The sequence below is a fragment of the Alligator mississippiensis genome, chromosome 3 (assembly GCF_030867095.1).
Source record: "Alligator mississippiensis isolate rAllMis1 chromosome 3, rAllMis1, whole genome shotgun sequence".
Taxonomy (NCBI): domain Eukaryota; kingdom Metazoa; phylum Chordata; order Crocodylia; family Alligatoridae; genus Alligator; species Alligator mississippiensis.
This window is the reverse complement of record NC_081826.1, coordinates 80992650-81013504: the sequence shown is the minus strand read 5'-3', so window position 1 is coordinate 81013504 and position 20855 is coordinate 80992650. Positions and strand designations below refer to the sequence as shown.

The 20855-nt window shown below is 43.3% G+C and overlaps 1 protein-coding gene across 1 annotated transcript; it reads left to right on the top strand.

The window, feature by feature from the left end:
* The first annotated feature begins 1858 nt into the window (after positions 1–1858).
* Positions 1859–12547, top strand: RNF138 (ring finger protein 138). Its single transcript, XM_059724140.1, has 6 exons — positions 1859–2069; positions 3735–3900; positions 5512–5627; positions 7718–7823; positions 8834–8941; positions 9699–12547. Exons 1-6 carry the CDS (start codon positions 1945–1947, stop codon positions 9765–9767), a joined length of 690 nt encoding a protein of 229 aa, XP_059580123.1. The 5' UTR covers positions 1859–1944; the 3' UTR covers positions 9768–12547.
* Positions 12548–20855: the final 8308 nt, after the last annotated feature.

Genomic DNA, 20855 nt, shown 5'->3' with positions numbered 1-20855 from the left:
AGGGGGCTTGATGTTCTGGGGACTGCCTGAGGTCTCTGCCTCAGGCTGCAGCTTTAAGATTTTTGCTAGAAAACCACCTAATTAATTTCAGTTCACCCCACCTGGTGGGGTAGGTGGGTGCACCCTTAATGATAAACACCTGTTAATTGCTAGGTCAGGCAAAATGGAACCACAATGGGCACTTAAGGCTGCAGAATGGCTGTTAATCCCATGCTTGGTCAATGTAAATTGCCCCATTAACTCTGATAAACTGTTCCTCAGCCCTGCACCCTCCTTTATCTGCTTTGGTTAGATTGTTTTTAACACTATAGATTCCTATTTTAAACAACTGGTTTTATGTTCTGAATTGTGTTTGAACACCTAACAATGCTAACATTGAATGGCATCTCATGGAAAGGGTTTCAAGGACTGCCATGCTGGCTTTTACTACTCAGACCTGATAAAGGATGTCCTGCATTTGAAAGCTTGTCTAACTCTACCCCAACTATGCAGTTGGTCCAATGAAAGACATCACCTTAAGAAATCCTGGCCTCTCACTTAATTCCTGGACCATCATGGCAACAACATAATTCCAATACAGGTTTCCCTCACTTTATGCAGGTTTTGTATGTGCAAATTTTCTCTTATGCGATGACCCTTTTTATACCAAAAATGAGTTATATGTGAGGTAAATTCACTTTTATGCAATCAGTGTGGTAGAGGCCTGTAGTCAGCTGCTTTGTATGGTGCATTATGGGAGTGATGTGCACCAAAATATAGTCTGCTGTGTGGATCCATGCTCCTCGCTTGTTGTCCGCGACACATCACGTGTACACGTGTAGTTGCCATCCCCATTATGGTAATATTCACCACCTCCTGTGCTTGTGCGCACTGTCTGCTGTTAGCAAGTACCAAAATTGCCTGATAAAAATGGGTCTGGGGGCCAGTACAGTCAAGGTCTTGGAACATATCTTTGTTGCATTGTAAAGTGGGTTCTTTATGCGAATTCGAGTTAATGCGCCCTTTTCCAGGAATGCACGTACAGCATGAAGCGAGGGAAACCTGTACTACCGAAGAATGTCAAGGCACCCCGGGGTGCTGCAACATCCTGGTTGAGAACTGCCAATCTCAGGTGTTAGATGTAGAATTTCAGAACTAGGTGCATCCCTAGCAAATTCCTCCAAGTTTAGTCCTGCACTTCTGCAAACCACGAGGTGTATGTCTGCTGCCCTTGCGTGGCTTGTTTCATCTGTCAAGGGCTTCTTCTCCCTCTGCCCCACTATCCACCCACCTCACTCTTCTTCCTTAAATGAATACCTGAGGGTAGACCACAAACTGGCTGTGCCCTGGGACTAATGTTTGCCTCCTCTTCACATTACAGGTACCACACAATTACCTGGTTAATTGTGCAATTATCTGCATACCAGTAACACATGCCAGGTAGCTATCACACCGTAAAAAGCTCCCATCAACTATGAAGGTAGACCATGAAAATGCACAAACTTTATAGCTAGTTGCTACCCAGCTTTCACCTGCATGTGCAGCAGGGTCTCTCCCCTCCCCTGTGGCGGGGAGCACTGAGAGGATGGGGCTCCGAGCCACGGGGCTGCACCAGGCCCAGTTGGGGCCGCGGGTCTCACAAAGCAGGGGCCTCCCAGCTCCAGCAACTGCCCACGCTGAGTCCTGACAGCACCTGGACACGCGGGGGGGGGGGAGGGGGCGGCACATGAAAGCCATGGCCTGGACGAGACCAGCCCTGCCTTTGCGGCGCGGGGCGGCCCACTGCGCCTGTGCCACAACAATCCCCCGCGCGGGCCCGGGCGTCACCACGGAGACCCGCCCCGCCCACGGCGCCGGCGGCGGAGGGACCCAGACCCGGGCCCCGCCCTGTGACCGCCGCGGCGCCGGGCAGGCGGAGACGGCCGCGCCGGGCCGGATCCCCGCGCCGGAGGCCGCGGCGCTGCCATGGCCGAAGAGGCGGGCGCGGGCAGCAGCACCAGCAGCAGCGGGAGCGAGGAGGAGGATTTCTACTGCCCTGTGTGCCGCGACGTGCTGCGGACGCCCGTGAGGACCCTGCTGTGCCGGCATGTGTGCGTAACCCTCCATTCCCCCCCCCTCCCCCCGGGCACGCGGGGCTGCGACCCGGGCCCGCCGCACCCCCGGGTAGCTCCCCACACGTGCGATCGCACGCGCGGCCGGAGCGCCGGACCCTGCCTCGCAGACGCGCACAGCCCGGGACCGCACGTGCTTCCCCCCAGCCGGGCATCCAGCCCCCATTACATACACACCCACCATGGCCTGGGAGCCATGCACAGCCTGGGATCACATGCTAGGCCCAGGGGTGTGCATCTAGCCCCCATTACACACACACCATAGTCTGGGATCCAGGCCCTGCCCCTCAAACACAGGCCGAGTCTGGGATCTCACACACTTATGCCCTCTCCCCCTATCTAGCCCCTAATACATACACACGCGCCCCCCCACAACCCACCCCCAGTCTGGGATCCAGACCCTGCCCTAAAAACCCACAGAGCCTGAGATCCAGCCACCATCTCACTCTCTCAATCCATGCCCACACGCGCACATGGCCTGCGACACCCCCCACCTTTGAGATCCAGGCCCTGGTCTGAAGGAGTGCGATCCACCAAAGCGGACACCCCCCCACCCCCCCAAGCTTCATTGCCCTGTGGCAGTGGGATGCAGTAAGACTGCCCACCTCCACTCTGCTTCATTCCTAGGGAAGGAGCACAGGGGGGTTAACAGCCCTGTTTCACTCCCCTCCCCCTTGTCCCGGCTGTTCTCATCCTCCCTAGAGGCATCTTTGCAACCTTGCCACAGGAGCCTAAGAGTGATGTTGTAGACATGACAGTCCATGGTCCAGAAGTGATGCCAGAGGGGAGGATCTCTTGGGGCAGTCCCTTATTGCAGTGGCTCCCAACCTTTTTAGACCACAGACCAGCAAACTGCAGACCAGCATACCGCAGACACTGGCAGCCAACCCTTTTTTTATACTCAGTATGAAAAAGGGTTGTCTGCAGTATGCTGATCTGTTCTGGACTTCCAGTCCAGCAGCCAACCCTTTGCAGCCAGGTACCAGGCCGTAGCGCAAGGGTTGGGGACGTCTGTCTTATTGGACCAGTCGTGTAGTAGGGATAAGGTTCCCTTCCAGCCCCGCAGTTTTTGGCTGGTTCCCATCCACTTGGCCGTAAAGCCTCTGTTGGTTCAGGTGGATGCTTAATGGCAGGCTCCAGCATTGCCCAAACTTGTGGGTGGATGTTTCTTTGAAATATGGTGCCTTGAATTTTAATGAAGCTGTATACTGGAAGTAAGGGAGGGGGAGAAGTAAATGTGACCAACTGAAAGCTGCGGGAACATTCACAGGAGGGTCGGTTTGCAGCATTTGGGTCTCTATATAGGAATAGTAAACAGGAGCCAGCCTGGTACAGTTTTTCTTGGCTCACAAGCCCAGGTATCACCTGAACGGCCAATCATGGTGAACAGCTCAGCAGTGCTAGAATTAGATAGTAAAATCTCTGCATCAAATGAATTGCCAAACATCCTATTACTTAAAATCCGTGTTTCAGTATATCACTGAAGTAGACTTATATTTAATGGACAGACTTCTAGCGCTTACCGTGAACCCTGCGGAGTTCCTGCGGAGTTCGTCATTTGCCTCCTCAATACCAAAGCAGAAAAATAGTTGGCTAACACTATTTCAATTTTAGTAATTTAGGTCTCTGTTAATTTTGATTTAGGTTTTGCAGGAAATGTTTCCTGACAGCTGTCAGAGAAAGTGGAACGCATTGTCCTCTCTGCCGGGGAAGTGTGGCTAAGAAAGAAAGATCATATCCCCAAAGGGCCCTAGATGTTGAAAACAACATGAAGAAGTTTTCTGGAAGCTGTAAATGCTGTGAAAAACAGGTGGAGTATACTTGTAACAAGCAACTATTGTAAGGAACTAAAATTTTCCTTACCTGGGGTTTCATTTTGCATGTTGCTATGCATCATCAGTGTTCTGTTGTTTTGCTCGAGCACCATCAGCGTTGAGCCACAAATGAAGCATAAGTGCTTATGATAAGCAGAATTTGGTCCTTAATTAAAAATATGAATGTTGATATTGGGATAACGTAGAAAGCGAAACAAGTTATTTTTCAAGGGATTAATTGTAATTGTCTCATTTTTGGTGATGTGCCAAAATTATAGTGCTTCATAAAATTAAATTGTTAGCAAATTCCTAAAAAGAGTTTTAAAACATGGTTCTGCCATGTTATTTAATGTTTGCTTTCTTTTTGGTAGAGCATTAATTTCCAAAACACTGTACATGAAATCCTAGCCCCACTGAAGTCAAAAGGCATCTTGCTGTTGATCTTCAGTGGACCTGGAAGATTGCTTAATAAGTTTTGTTTATGTAACATCTACCTTCATTCAGATTGGAGCTTAATTGTCTGAATGCAGCTATCGTGTCTGAAAAAATGAAATTGAGAGCAACAAAATTTAAGATCCACTAAACAATACAAGTGGGTAGGCTAGAAGGAATAAAGCCCCAGGTCCACAAAATGACTTCAGGCCTGGACACAGCATGTTAACACTGGTGTAATTTACTTCAGTCTTATACTACAATGAGAACTGCACTGGGATCTGGGGTGGCTGGATGACCAGTTATCCCAGGGAAGCTGCTACAGTAGTCAATATGACACTGTCTCTCACCACTGTCTCTCACCTATTAGGGGCAAAGTAATAACCTAATAGGTTTCCTTGGACACCTACACCAGTGTAATTTGCACCCAGGGAACACTACACCTGAGTCTAATGTACCTCATGTTCCTCCTCCTTGTTTACACCAGCATAGAGGCATTTTGTGTACAAGCTCAGTACTGAAAAGGAAACTTGAGAAAAATGTAGGTGCAAGAATACATACAATCTTCAGAACCCTTCCCCTGACCCATTAGGTGCCTGTGTTTTTGGCAGGAATGTTCCCATGATACCTAAAGTTGTACTTCTGTATATGCTCTGACTTGCTCCCATCTTGGCAGGGCTGAACAGCCTCTCAGCCTAATTGGGATCCTCGTATTAGGCATTTATATGAAGCACCCGGTTTGATAGGCATGCTCTGAGCACACCTAACAAATTAACATGATTTGAGTTCTCCACAAAGCACAGTGGCAATGCCTACAGAGAAGGTAGGGGTGGTGCTCCCATTTGAGCAACAGCTGAGTACTTGGAGTATTTACCTGGAGTGTAGAGGATGTAGGGCCTACATCTTCCTCAAGCTGATGGGGATTCAAAATCAGATTTCTTACCTACTGGGAGAGCATACTAAACACCTGGTTGTAGTATGCCCCTATGTCATAATACTGCTGTTAAAGGTAAAAATTCAAGGTTCATTGGGTGAAAAAAAAACACACAACCTGGGACAGGGGAGACCATTGCTCAATAAGAAACTCTTCTTGTGCGAATTATTTTCCTTATCAGATTTTTTTTTTTTTCCAGATTATACTGTAAAATCTAAATAGTTTGAAATTTTACTTGCAGGTTAGATATTCTCGCATGAGACAACATTATAAAACATGTAAGAAATATCAGGAAGAATATGGTGATTCTTGTACTGTTCCAAGCTTAAAGATTTACCAAGAGTCAACAGGGAACAGGTAATCAGTATCTCTCATGCATGACAGCAAATATCTTTTCCACAATGGGGAAATAGTGTTTCGGGATGTTTTCTTTTTGTAAACAACCTTGTCCAAGTTCTTATTTTTTCAAAATTGGAAACTTTTTCCAGTCTAGAGAGCGACTTATATATCTTCCTTATTCTGGGCATATAGAAAACTTTTACCACATTTCCACACATTACATGGCACAGAACTATTTTCAGAAACATTCTCTAGTGTCTCCCACTATTTTCTTTCCTTAACAGCTTACCTCAACTTTCTTTCCTTTATGGCTTACCTCAACTTTGTTTCCTATACTTGCTTTGTAGCAGGTTTCATTGCACTTAGAAGTCTTTCTTCCCCTTTTTCCCCATTTCTCTTCCGTCCTAATTTTACTGTTGTATGAACGAAGGTTGTCTGCTTAGCCCATTCCTGTTTAAAAATATTGTTGTTCAGTTTTTTTGCCTTCTGATTTTACCTGGTTTTAGTGTGATCTGTAAAAGGTGTAAGACTGAAATCCTCATTGTTTTATAAACTATAAAATTAGCTGTCACTTGCCCAATTACTGTTGCAAACAGCACTAATATTTTTCTTGCTTTATCTGCTCACCATTACAGCTCTTATACTCATTCTTAATTCATATTTAGTTTCAAATACAATTAAACTATATATAATTATTGTGTTCCTTTTCACCTTTTATATTTTCAATAATTTGACAAATTGGAAGTAATCAATTTGCATTTGAAATCAAATTGTGATAAAAATAAGTGTGTTGAGTAAGGTTCAAACTCTCTTATAATATTGTTTTCAGAAATAGTATATTAGCACTGCTCTGCAGCGTCTTATAAAATGAGTGATGTTACTGAAGAATGTTCATGTCCAATATTACAAGAAGCATAAAAAACTTCAGGGTTTATTTCAGCCATATTTACAGTTTTAAATGTCTACATTCTTGGGGCACATATATCATAGTTGAGCAGTCCAGTGTGGCTTGGCTAAACATTTCAAAATTATATCTTGACATTCTTCCTGGCAACTCCGTGTAGGAAATTCTTGGTTGCATGCACAACCTGCAACAGCTTTTCTTTCTGCCATTCCAAATTGTGAATGAGTTAATTGCTTTTCTATCATCCTAAGCTGTGCCTTTTGGAAAACTGTCCATTTTATTTTTACATTGTACCCTTGAAGCTATTTTTCCCATCAGTAATTTTGCTACTTAATGGATAAGCAAGTAACATACATCATTTTCCTGCTAATTCATTCTGTATTCCAGTAAGCCCATCATGCTAATGAAGTGAAAAACATTGCATGATGATGCAAAAGAAAAGTTCTGAGCAGTGGTAATACTTAAAAAATGTGTTGTTACAGTTGTATGTTTTACTTGTAAGATCCATTAAATTCATGGGAATGAATGGATTTTTCCTTTCATAATTAGAGGCCTTTACACATGCAGGCCTCAAAACTAAAAATGATTACACTTGTAATTTTATACACAGTGTCAGACTAAGCAGTAGGAGATGTAAATACATCTACAGCTGATTATAGGTGACTAACTTCAGACGTTTCAGGGAGATGCTTGGTAGCCTTCTTGTAGTCCATCTAATTAAATTGCCCCTTTTTAAATACTAAAAATAGATCCAGTAGGGAAGAGGAGAACTCAGACTTCCAAAAGACATTTAAAAAATCCCCAACCTTTCAACAAGCTTTAGAATAAGCATATACTTGGCTTCTTTTACATCAGTCTGCCCATCAGAATCTCCACATGGTGCCACATCTTACATTGCATTCTGAAGAGTTTCTATGTTTCAGGAAGGTGCCAAAAAATGAAAGCAATGTTCTGGTTATGGCCTCAACAATGACCAAAATACTGGCTACGCTCTCCAGGTCGTTAACAGACACATCTGCAATTTGCTTGAAAACTTAAGTTCTTTAGCAATGTAGCAATACAATGGCAGCATCAAGAAACAGTTTTCTTCCATTTTAATTACGACCAGAGGGCACGTTGACAGATGTTATCTTCCTCTGGCATCTCTTCTAAACTTCACTAGTAGTGCATGTTATATATAACACTGTCTGACTTTAATTTCCAGTGCTCATCCCACATTTAAGTGCCCCCTGTGCCAGGAAACCAACTTTACAAGGCAACGCTTACTGGATCATTGTAACAATAGACATGTTCATCAGATATGTCCGGTAGTAAGTAGACTACATTTTCATTAAAAAATGTTTCTGTCTCAGCCATACCTTTTCTTGCTTCTCTTCAGTCATAAGGCAGTTGAGTGTTTTTCTTTTGTTGTATGTAAACAGTTGAATGTAAACTCTTTCTGCTTTTGAGTATAATGTTTTGTTTTCTGGTTCATTATCTTAAGTTGTTGTTTCTTGTAAATGCGCTGTCAATTTAAAAATACCATTTCTGTCTTGTAATTTACTGTTACAGTAAATGAAACCTAAAATTACCAAAATTAAAAGATTATAGGTAAAATGTTCTCTATTTTTCATTTTACTTTTGTATAGCTGTTTTAGTCTTGTGAGAGACAGCTACAAACTCCAGCATAGGCAAAAAGGAAAATCTATTAATAAACAGCAAATTGTTATTTAAACCACAGAGTTGGATAAGGAGAGTTATGTTTAATAGTGGTCACCAACTACTTGTAAGCTTTTTAATAAAATCGACTAAACTTCAAGTTGCAGAGACATAATTAGCTGTGTTAGTCTGAGGTCAGGTAGAAGGCCTAGGGTACAGGGGAGGCTGTAGTCCCTTAGCAGAGGTTGAAGTTGACCTAGCAGATGAAATTGCAGGAGGTTGTGGCAGAGTAGTCAGAGGCAGAAGCTGCTTTAAATCAGTTGAAGCTAGCTAGGAACTGCATTCTTGAATTTAAGGTGCAGGATAAGAACAGGTTATTCTGATACTTACAGGTATGTTTATATTTCTGTATCTCAATTTATGGTTAATAATTTCTTATACTCGTTCTTGTTTTTATAATAAACCTTTTTATTATCTTTTACCCACTTCATGACAATATTAACTGTAAGTTGACACTCTCTTACTTTGGTTATTTCTGGAAAACTGTAAATACTGTAACAATCAAAATAATGTGATTTATGTAAAAATCTCTAGTAATTCACTTCTAAGTATCAAAATAAGATTTTACATTAAGCATCACTGTATTGCTTATTGCACTTCTGCATTTCTTTTTCATATTTAGGTCTGTCCTATTTGTGTGTCTCTTCCTTGGGAAGTTTCTAACCAGGTTACTAGAAATTTTGTTGACCATCTAAACGTATGGCACCGGTTTGACTACGGAGAATTTATGGTAAGCACTTCTGCTTTTTGTCAAAAGAAGATTCTGCCCCCCCCCCAAATCTACTGAGGAATGAAAGTTACTAAATTAGAACAATTCTCAGACTGTTTGTTTTTGTGGCCAGAGTCCACAGAATACTTGGTTAGCCGATGTGAAAACTGCTACCTACTCAGATGTAGTTCTGCCCATTCTCAAATTTGTCTCTGGTATGAACTATAAATGCTATTGACAAGTGATTGTTGGCAACAGATTCAGCTAGTTCATACTTATATTCTTATGCTCACCGTTGTTTTTGTCCTTACACAGTTCCTTAAGACACTTCTTTTTTGAACAGAAGCAATCACAGAACCCACCCATATGCTTCACTTTGTAGTGTTTATTGTTTTGATGAATGAGTTAACTGCAATCAGAATATGGGAATGTGGTCTGAAGAGTTGTGTGTTGTCTGACTGAAAGCCCCATCAGAAGAATTACATGACACTGATCACTTGCTCATTGATTATTCCACAGTCATACTGAGCTAGGGTGAGGAGATGGATTAGACTCACAAGGCTGCAGAGTTCTGTTCCTCTGCTGTTTCCTCTTGTCCTCTAGTTCCTTCTTCTATCTGGTTAAGACATACAATTAACCAGCCTTGCTGAGTGTATTTCAACAAGAGTGTCTTCACCTAAGTGCTATTCACTGTACTATACGTAGGAAACAAGCAATAAAGATATAGTAAAAAAACAGGATGGAAAGAAACAGATTGTAATGTTTTTATCGTGTTTAGAATCTTCAGCTCGACGAAGAAACCCAGTTCCAAAATGCAGTTGAAGAATCTTGTCATGTGAACTTCTGAAATGGAGAACCTCTGCATTTTAAAGGTGGTGTGAGGAAGAAAAAACTACATGAATTCTCTTCCAGTAATTTCAAATGAATATAAATAAAGGGAATTCAGTACCCAGTTTTTTCAGGTTTAATTTCTTTCCAAGAATAAAGATTTTTTTTTTTTTAGAATGGCTTTTGCTTAAATATAGAAGTAGAGTAAACTTGATTTATATTTCACAGAATCATAGCAAATTAGGATGGAAGAGACTTCAAAAGGAGGTCATCTAATCCAACCCTCTCATGCTCAAGGCACGATCAATCTGAATCTTGTGGATTTTTTTTTAATAGAATGTAACTGATAATATATCTGTTGTAAAGGTGCCAAGTCATTTTACTGGGATCTTTCCTTTTTAAATTGGGGCATTTCTAGGGCTCTACACTGATGTTTTGACTTCTCTTTAATTGTTCGCTGCTCTTTGTTGATCTTACAGACTTATTTTTTATGAATACCACATTTTATAACTGACTAGTGGGCAACTCTGAAAAGTAAATATTTGAAAAACAATGCAAAGATGCTCTATTTTGCTGCTGCTCTTAACATCATCTGCAAAATTATATCGATTGAATTCATTTTTTGAAGATGAAATTGAATGGTTTCTTTATTGTTACCTCTTAAAAACAAAAATGAAAGTGGCTGAAGTGGGAAACAGCTTGTTTGAATCAGCAGCAATGCAGAGGTGGTTTGTTCTGCTTGTATCATTAAGAAAGAATAATACCAGAGCCTGGGGGATATTGCTTCTATTTTGTTATTTCTCTGGAGCATACCCAAGGTAGGATGTCTTGTTTCTTGGAGTGGTGGGCTCTGAGCATTTTCCATTCCCTCAACAGATAAGGAAGTGCTTTTATGTCACTTGCCTTTGTACATTCTGAACAATTAAAGATGCCAATACACAAAAGATGCTGTCTTTAGCATATGAAAAAGGCTAGATTGTTTTTGTCTTTAGAAATATTTTTATTAGAAATTCAGGTCTTATCTATCCTGTTTTTAATGAAAGACTGAACTAATAAACTGGTAGTTTTGAGACATAGCCAGTATAAAGATATCAGTATTTTTTTTCCAAACTGCATCATCTATAACATTTACAGGCTTAACCATTAACAGTTAAAAGGAAAAATCCTGCTAAGAAGAGTCACACCTTGCATATCCTAAGGGTTGAGAGTCCATTGTAGTTCTCCACTCTCCCAAGGTCTCTAACAAATTAAAGACAGACAAGAATTCATATTCCTGTAGTTTTCAGATAAAAATAAAACTTTCAGGCCTTCTTTATATGCCATAAAACACATTGTATTCTTTTATATGTCTCTTTAAGAAATGGTTTAGGCTTAGAGAATTTCTAGGACTGGAAAAGTAGGGTGTTTCCAAATGCACACTCATTTGGGGCTTTCTTGACTTCTCTTTTCACAACAATGTCCTTCACTGCTACTGTTCATGGGTATTGTGTACACCAAAAAGAGCATATCCAATAATATTCCTAGTGATCTAGCTATAATTGTAATAACTATGCACTGAAACTACAATAGCATTCTGTTGTTTAACTCCAGTTTGTGCCTTTGAAAACCTTCTCCTAACATATAAGCAATGCTATTTCTAAACAAACAAAAAATCTGCAGGATGTGACGACTTATATTTTTCATATTCCAAAACTATATCAGACTGTGCAGCAGGTCCATTTGTTATGTATATTAGAACTCTTAACACCACACATGCTCTATTCATTTGATATTGTTTTAGCCTTTAATTGTAAACAGTGTAGCCAGTAGTATGAGAGTAGCAAATATCACTACTGGAGGTTTAAATTGCCAAAAATGCAGGGAAATAGACTACTTCACAAGTTACCTAAGACCTGTTACACTGTCTTAAAAATAAGAGGGGAAAACAAACTGCATTGTAGTCTGCTGCTAATATTCATAATTTATTTAAAAACTGAGTCTATGCGAATTTTTCCTATTCTATAATTGTGATATTTAGAAGTTTAGTTCCAAGGTTTTTAGATTCAGTATATATGCGAAATTGAACTAAATGCCTAAATCTAATACAGTGTGTTCTGAAATCAGTATTTGACTGACACTGACTGGTTACTTCAGCTGCCTGAACACGTCTTTAGATTTGTAGTTGAAATTGCTTCTATTTTAAATATTTACTCTGGGAAACAAAAGTCTGTGCACTGTTACAGCAATAATTAGTTGTCATTTAACATGGTTTTTGAAATAACATTTTAGAATTCTTTAAACGTTGTAAGACTTGACTTCCTGCAATTTAAAAGTAATAATTTTTCAGTATGTTGCAAAGAATTTAATCTTGAAACCATAATTTTAAATTACTGCATCCCCTCGTGTGTTTTAAATACAAACAAAACTTTTAATGCCTAGGATGACAACTTCTCTTTGCTTGTAGATGTTAAACTCTGTATTGGCAAAGTTTGTCTTTGAAAGCCTTATATTTTTGCTATGATGAGACAGACTCTAAGTACATTTTGTGGATAACTAATAAATGATAAGGAACTAATCTGGTTGGATATGACGCTGCTGTTGTGACTCTCCCACTCTGAAACTCAGACACACGCAAAAGGGGGCTGTATAATAGTAGTGGTTTATATTTGTTCTTAAATAAAATGTGCAGATTTTACTGGAAGTGTGTTGTTGAGAAACTTTTTCTTGTTAACATTCCATTGTACTCCTGTTGAATATGGTGTATTATGTGTTAATTGTACCTTCTGGTTTTTTCCCCCCCAATAAAACGGTTTATTTTCAGTTTGTATCTGTTTTCCAATAATGAATATCTAGGTCTACAGCTGGGCCCTAAAACCAGTCAACTTCACCCCACTTCTTGCTTTTGAATTGAGTTCATGCATGCCATACTTCTCATGCTACCGCAGTTTTAAATGACTAAATCTAACGTGTTCCTTGCTAATAACCAGACCTATGCACTATGTTCTGAGCTGTTAACAATTAAAATAGTGCCAGAGGCCTCACGATCTTCATTCAGAATGAGGCTAGAAGCCCAAGGTGATAGGTTTGCACAGTTCAGAAATGCATATGTTTCTCATCTCTACATAGAGAGCTGTCAGCTGTGTTTCAGGAGAAACTGCTAAAAAAATAAAGGGAATGGATGTCCTGCCACCAGTAAGCAAGGAAATTTGGTTATTAGGAGTAAGCAACATATTAAAGGGGATGATTTATGGAGAACTTAAGGCAGGCTGTATTAACGGACCTTTCCCTTCTCACTGAGACTGCTCTCTTCAATATTCTGGATCTAGGAAAAAAACGCTTTGGGTTATCCCTTCTCGCAACCTACATCACTTCTAATTTGTAGGTATACAATACCAAATATAATTCACTTTCATAGATGTTTTTGATTGTGAATTCCCTTAGTTAGCTTGCAAAAAGATTTAGTTATGAAATTAAGGATAATGTATAGGTATACAGCTGTTTAAAAATAGAATTGTTATTCAAAGTCCACTTACCATAAAGTTGCCAAAGATTTCCCCCCCCCCCCCTCCTCTTAGGAAAACCAAATTTGCTCTGTGAAATTACAGCTCTTCCTGCCTGCCCTCCAAGGGTAAACTATTGTAAAATGAAACCTTGCCATAAAATAGTGGTTAGAAGGTTTGTTCCATGGTTTTCCATTTTGTTATAATTTGTTTGTATTCCATATTACTCGGATTCAGTAAAGCAACAAAGCATGTGCTTAATTCTCACTGAAATCAGTATGACTTAACCATATTTACTCAAGCTCAAGACAAGCTATTTTCTCTATTTAACATAGGAGGAAAGGCCCCTTGTCTTAGAATTAAGTATGAGGGTATGAGCTTCTGCTGCTCCAGCCCTGGCCCTGAGTCAGGACCACAGTTTCAGCTGCTGCCTGCTCCCCACTTTCCCCCAACATTACCCCTGCCTTTCCTCTTTACAGCCTTGGGCCCCTGTCTCTCCATTCCTCCCATCTCCCCACCCCACCCTCCTCCCAGCACTTACCCTTTGCTCTATTGCCAGCAGGCTTTGTCCCCACTACAGTCTAAAACAGCCCCAGCCCAGCTCCTTAGCAGTGGTGCTGGCTCTGCATTGCTGCTATGGAGCCAGGTTGGGGTTCCTGCCCCAGACTAAAGAGGAGTTGGATCCTGCCAGCACTGGAGCAAGGGTTGGTGGGGGACAGGTGGTGGGCACAAGGTGATGTAAATTGGGGGGGGGGCAGACAAAGGGGGGGGACTGCCTGCCTCTGCACCCCTATCCCCTACTTCCTGCCCCCTTTATGTCTCCCTCACCATCTGCTCTGCTCCCCCTCTCCCTGGGACCTGTCCCCCCACAGCTTTCTGAGATGCAGTTATGACTCACAAATTTAAGATCCTCCAATAAGAGAAATGCATGCAAAATTATAATATAAATGTTACATGTATAAAATCTAATTACTGGTGGGGATGTCTTAAATTCAGGGGTGTCTTGGATTTGGGTAAATACAGTAGTATATGAATAAGTACTTTGCTTCTTGGGAGCCCAAGAAGGGTGGCTGTGCCTTAAGGAAACGATCCTTCGGGCACAAAGTGAGATGATCCCCCTGCGGGGTAAAAGAGGGAAAGGGGCCAGGAGGCTTCCCTGGCTGACCGCAGAAATCCAGGGCAGCCTAAGGGCCAAAAGGGGAGCACATAAGTGGAAACAGGGTGAGATCACTAAAGATGAATATACCTCCTCTGCTTGTGCTTGTAGGGAGGCAGTTAGATGGGCCAAAGCTACCATGGAGCTGAGGATGGCATCCCAAGTAAAGGACAACAAGAAATTGTTTTTTAGATATATAGGGAGTAAAAGGAAGGCCCAGGGAGGAATAGGACCCCTGCTAAATGGGCAGAAACAATTGGTGACGGACAGGGGGGACAAGGCTGAACTCAACGAGTTCCTTGCCTCAGTGTTCCTAAGCGAGGGGCACGACAAGTCTCTCACTGGGATTGTAGAGAGGCAGCAGCAAGGCGCCAGACTACCATGCGTAGACCCTGAGATGGTGCAGAGTCACTTGGAAGAACTGGATGCCTGTAAGTCAGCAGGCCCAGATGAGCTCCATCCGAGGGTGCTGAAGGCACTGGCCGACATCACTGCAGAGCCACTGGCGGGAATATTTGAACGCTCCTGGCGCACGGGCCAAGTCCCGGAGGACTGGAAAAGGGCCAATGTGGTCCCCATTTTCAAGAAGGGGAGGAAGGAGGACCTGGGCAACTATAGGCCAGTCAGTCTCACCTCCATCCTTGGCAAAGTCTTTGAAAACATTATCAAGGCTCACATATGCGAGAGCCCGGCAGGACAAATTATGCTGAGGGGAAACCAGCACGGGTTCGTGGCAGGCAGATCGTGCCTGACCAATCTAGTCTCTTTTTATGACAAGGTTACGAAATGCCTGGACACAGGAGGAGGGGTGGATGTCGTATATTTAGACTTCAGGAAGGCCTTTGATACGGTATCCCACCCCATACTGGTGAACAAGTTAAGAGGCTGTGACTTGGATGACTAAGTCCAGTGGGTGGTGAATTGGCTGGAGGGTCGCACCCAGAGAGTTGTGGTGGATGGGTCGGTTTCGACCTGGAAGGGTGTGGGCAGTGGGGTCCCTCAGGGCTCGGTCCTTGGACCAATACTCTTTAACGTCTTCATCAGCGACTTGGACGAGGGATTGAAGTGTACTCTGTCCAAGTTTGCAGATGACACAAAGCTATGGGGAGAAGTGGACACGCCGGAGGGCAGGGAACAGCTGCAGGCAGACCTGGACAGGTTGGACAAGTGGGCAGAAAACAACAGAATGCAGTTCAACAAGGAGAAATGCAAAGTGCTGCACCTAGGGAAGAAAAATGTCCAGCACACCTACAGCCTAGGGAATGACCTGCTGGGTGGCACGGAAGTGGAAAGGGATCTTGGAGTCCTAGTGGACTCCAAGATGAACATGAGTCGGCAGTGTGACGAAGCCATCAGAAAAGCCAATGACACTTTATTGTGCATCAGCAGACGCATGACGAATAGGTCCAGGGAGGTGATACTTCCCCTCTATCGGGCGCTGGTCAGACAGCAGTTGGAGTACTGCGTGCAATTCTGGGCACCGCAATTCAAGAGGGATGCGGATAACCTGGAGAGGGTCCAGAGAAGGGCCACTCGTATGGTCAAGGGCCTGCAGACCAAGCCCTACGAGGAGAGACTAGAGAAACTGGACCTTTTCAGCCTCCGCAAGAGAAGGTTGAGAGGCGACCTTGTGGCTGCCTATAAGTTCATCACAGGGGCACAGAAGGGAATTGGTGAGTATTTATTCACCAAGGCACCTCCGGGGGTTACAAGAAATAATGGCCACAAGCTAGCAGAGAGCAGATTTAGACTGGACATTAGGAAGAACTTCTTCGCAGTTCGAGTGGCCAAGGTCTGGAATGGGCTCCCAAGGGAGGTGGTGCTCTCCCCTACCCTGGGGGTCTTCAAGAGGAGGTTAGATGAGTATCTAGCTGGGGTCATCTAGACCCAGCACTCTTTCCTGCTTGTGCAGGGGGTCAGACTCGATGATCTATTGAGGTCCCTTCCGACCCTAACATCTATGAATCTATGAAAATGGGCTATATATAGGATTACAGGAAAGTGGGGCTGGAAGGAACCTCATGAAATCATTGACTGCCTGAAGACGTTAAAAAACCCCCCAAACTGGCTTTTCTTTAAACTTTATGCACTTTCATGCAGAGCCCAGTGCATAAGTTGCTAGTTGGACCCAGCTCACACAACGTCTGTACAGATTGGGTGCTTTAGTAGGGCTTTTTTTTCTGGCTCTTATCTAATTGATTCAGCTATTAGATAAAAGCACCACCCCCCAAAAAAACAAAACAAAACAAAACAACAAAACCTCTACTGAAGCACCCAATCTATACAGATGCTGCAGAGCTGGGTTGAAGTAACGTGTTGCTGTTTCTGGTCCAGCCCCATGCTTGGGGCAGCATAATTCCTAATTTAAACCATCCCAGTCAAGTGTCCTTCTAAACTGCTCTTGAAAATTTCCAGGAATAGAGATTCCACAACTACTCCAGATGCACAAGGCCTGTTGATTTATTATACTTTTACCTAGTTATTGGGCTTTCAATTAGATCAGTGATTCTAACCAGAGAATCACAGCACTCTGAGGTGCCTTGAGATCCTTTTAAGGGCGGGTGAAATGTTAGTGCTGTTAGGAGAGCAGACACGATGCTTAAGATAAATCCTGTAGCAAGGCTTTTGACACTAGCATCTCACAAACAAGCTAAGACAGTACAGGTTACAGTGGACAATAAACTGAATATGAGTCAATCATATGCCCTTGTTGCAAAGACAGCTAACAGCATTAGCTCTGCAACATCTGTATAGACTGGGTGCTTCAGTGGGGCTTGTTTTTGGTGCTTTTATCTAAAGCTGAGTCAATCAGCTATTAGATAAAACAGCCAAAAAAGCCCCACTAAAGTTATATCACATATGCCTTACATTTACATACAAAGAAGCCTCATTACATGCATTATCTATCATTAAACTGTTGCTGGAACTCTGTGTGTGGGGGGGGCGGGGGGGGGGGGGCGGGGAAATCAGTGCCAAATTCTATCAACTGAGCAGAGCTGAATCATTCAGCTCTGTATGGCACTACCACCAGCAAGTATCCTACCTCCCAGACTCTTCAGCTTAGGACTTCAGACACTCCCAAATCCATGGCAGACATCTTATTTGAAAGCCTCAAGTCCAGAGGCATTAGAGTTCAGATGCTCCCTAGTTTCACTTGTCCCTAGGCAAAGGCGATAGGAACAACCTAGAGTGAGAACCCAAGAGCAAACCCCCATCATCATAAATTGTGTAGCCAAGATCCTCCTATTGGGAGGCTACAGTAGATTCTTGCAGGGATGCCTACCTGCAGTGCAATGGACAGGTCTCCACCTTCAGCTACACCCAGTCATTCATAGATTTCATGGTCAGAAGGGACCTTTTAGATCATTGAGTCCAACCCCCTGCCCTGGGCAGGAAAAAGTGCTGGGGTCAGATGACCCCAGCCAGGTGTTTGTCCAATCTCCTCTTAAATACCTCCAAGGAAGGGGATAGCACCACCTCCCTTGGAAGCGTATTCCATGTTTTGGCAACCCTCACTGTAAAGATTTTTTTTCTGATGTCCAATCTAAATTTGCTCTCCTTCAATTTGTGGCCATTGTTTCTAGTTACCCTGATGGGTGCCCTGGTCAACATCGTATCCTCTACTTCCTCCTGTTCCCCGCTGATGAGTTTGTAGGCGGCCACAAGATCACCTCTCAGCCATCTCTTGCAGAGGCTGAAGAGATGCAGGTCCCTCAATCAGTCCTCATAGGGTTTTTCCTGTAGGCCTTTAATCAGATGGGTGGCCCTCCTCTGAACCCTTTCCAAGTTATCTACATTCCCCCTGAAGTGCAGTGCCCAAAACTGGACACCCGACCAATGCCGCATAGAGGGAAAGTATCCCCTCCCTAGACCTGTTTGTGATGCACCTACTTATGCAAGAAAGAGTGCTGTTAGCTTTACTTATTACATTGGTGACTCACGTTCATTTGGAGTCAACTACGACTCCGAGAACATTTTCCGCAGTTGTGCTACTCAGTATGGTACCTCCCAGGCTATAGGAGCGTTGATGGTTCTTCCTCCCTATGTGCAACACGTAGCATTTATCTTTGTTCAGCTGCATCCTATTCTGTTCTACGCACTTCCCCAGCCTGTCCAAATCCACCTGAATTGGCTTCCTGCCTTCTAGTTTGTTTACTTCATCCCATAGTTTGGTGTCATCTACAAATTTGGACAGAGTACTTTCTACTCCATCGTCCAAGTCACTAATGAAGATATTGAACAGTACCAATCCCAGGACAGAGCCTTGGGGGACTCTGTTGCCCGCATTTCTCCAGGTAGAAACTGATCCATCTACTACCACTCTCTGGGTGCATCCCATAATCCAATTTTCCACCCACCGGACTGTGTAATAATCTACATTGCAACTGTTTAGTTGATTTATAAGAATTGGGTGCAACACTGTATCAAAGGCCTTTTTAAAATCTAAGTAAATAACATCTACCTCTATTCCTTCATCCAAGCATTTTGTGACCTGGTCATAAAAAGAAACCAGGTTAGTCAGGCAGGATTTGCCTGCTATGAACCCATGCTGGTTGCCCCTTAGCGTTATTTTACTTGCTGGTCCCCCACAAATGTGATCCTTAACAATTTTCTCAAAGGTCTTGCCAAGGACAGAGGTGAGGCTAACCAGCCTATGGTTATCTGGTTCCTCTTTCCTCCCATTCTTGAAAATAGGGACCACGTTGGCCCTTTTCCAGTCCTCTGGGACCTGTCCTGAGCGCCACAAGTGCTCAAACAGTTGCGCCAGTGGTTCTGCTATGACTTCAGCTAATTCCTTAAGTACCCTAGGATAAAGATCATCAGGGCCTGTTGACTTAAATACATCCAACCCCTCCAAGTTCCCTTTTATTAGGTCAGTCCTAACAGTTGGTAGGTTGGCATCTATCTCGCGCTTACCTAAAGTTTCATTGGGGTGCATGCTTGTATCTGTGTCCAGGAACACAGATGCAAAGAAATCATTTAGGAGCTCCACTTTGGACTCATAGTACCTCAATTTGCCCTTCTTCTAGGCCCAACTTAACTACAGAGGATGTATATTGCTCCTTAACATAGAGAGCAATGCTTCCCCCCTCCCCGTTTCTTCCCCACTCTATCCTGTCTGTATAGCTTGTAGCCCTCAAGGCCCACTGCCTAGTTGTGGGTAGGGTCCCACCAGGTTTCTTTTAGCTCAACCAGGTCAAATTCTTTGCTTGCAGGAAGGAGTGCAAGTTCCTCCTGCTTGTTCCCCATGCTCCTAGCATTAGTATAGAGACATCTAAGCCCCCCAATAGGTGCCCTTAGTACTTCCCCATCCTGATGCTTAGTGGGGCCCTTGGTACTTACCTGGACTGTTCCAGCACCTGGCTCATGGTTCGTTGTTCCTGGCCTCACCCTGTCGTCAACATCCCCATCCCTCAATGAACCTAGTCTAAAGCTCTATGCCTCATCTGCATATACATTTTTGGAGGATCTTAGGACTCATAACAAGAACACCAAGTTCCAGTCATGAGTGAGAGGCTAATTAGTATGTGGATCCTTTGTGGGGGGTATCTGGAGTACACACACATACTGAGCAGTGCTGAGCTGTGGAGTCACCACAACTTGAAACTGTTGCCTTTGCTGGGGCCCAGCCCAATGAACTATATGGTAAATCATGAGCCTTTTAGCTTTGGTCAAATATCGTGCATAGTTTGCTTTTTGGCCCAGATCAGGCATAGTGTAGCCCCTTGAAGGCTTAGATCAAGCGTAGTGGCTTCATAACCTGGCAGGGGAAATACCATGTATCTGTGTCCAAGAAGGCAGTTTTTCTGAACTGCCTTGCAAGAGAACTGCTTTTCTGGCTTGGTTCGGTACCTGCCAAGGTGCAGTGGCTTTAAGCCCAGTTTATGGAAATGGGAGTCTCCTCCCTTGCAAGCCTCTAGGCTTAGGCCTGCAAGCAGGATGTCCGCCAAGGTTTTGGAAACATCTGAAGCCCCAGGTGTAGGTGGAGGATGTTTGCCAGTAGTAGGGCCACTTATGGTTCTGTACTCTTGGATTTGGAATTAGTTTTGGCTAATTTGGCCTCGAATACAAATTTAAAAGCTTGTACTATATACAAGTAGGTACAAAAATGTTGTTTTAAAGTGTGTTTATGGAGCACTTGTGCTATATCTTGCACCAGTTTCAAAAAAGGTAAAATGCATCAATTCTACAAGAATGAAGTCTATGGGTACTATATGCAAATTGCTACTGCAAGTTTAGTGTTTTCAGAATTGTTCCTCACCTCCATGTGCTCAGGGAGAGCCGGGTCTGATAGTAAGGAGGAGGTGAAAGGTGTTCAGTGGAAGAAGTTGTGGGAGCAATGGGGAAGAGGGCTACCTGACCCCCCCCCGCCCCTACCCCCTCAGATTTATTTCTCCTGCTGTAGCAATGGGAGGGGGACAAATTCAAGGCAAATCTCCAATAATTAGATTCTAGTCCTGAAAATTATAAC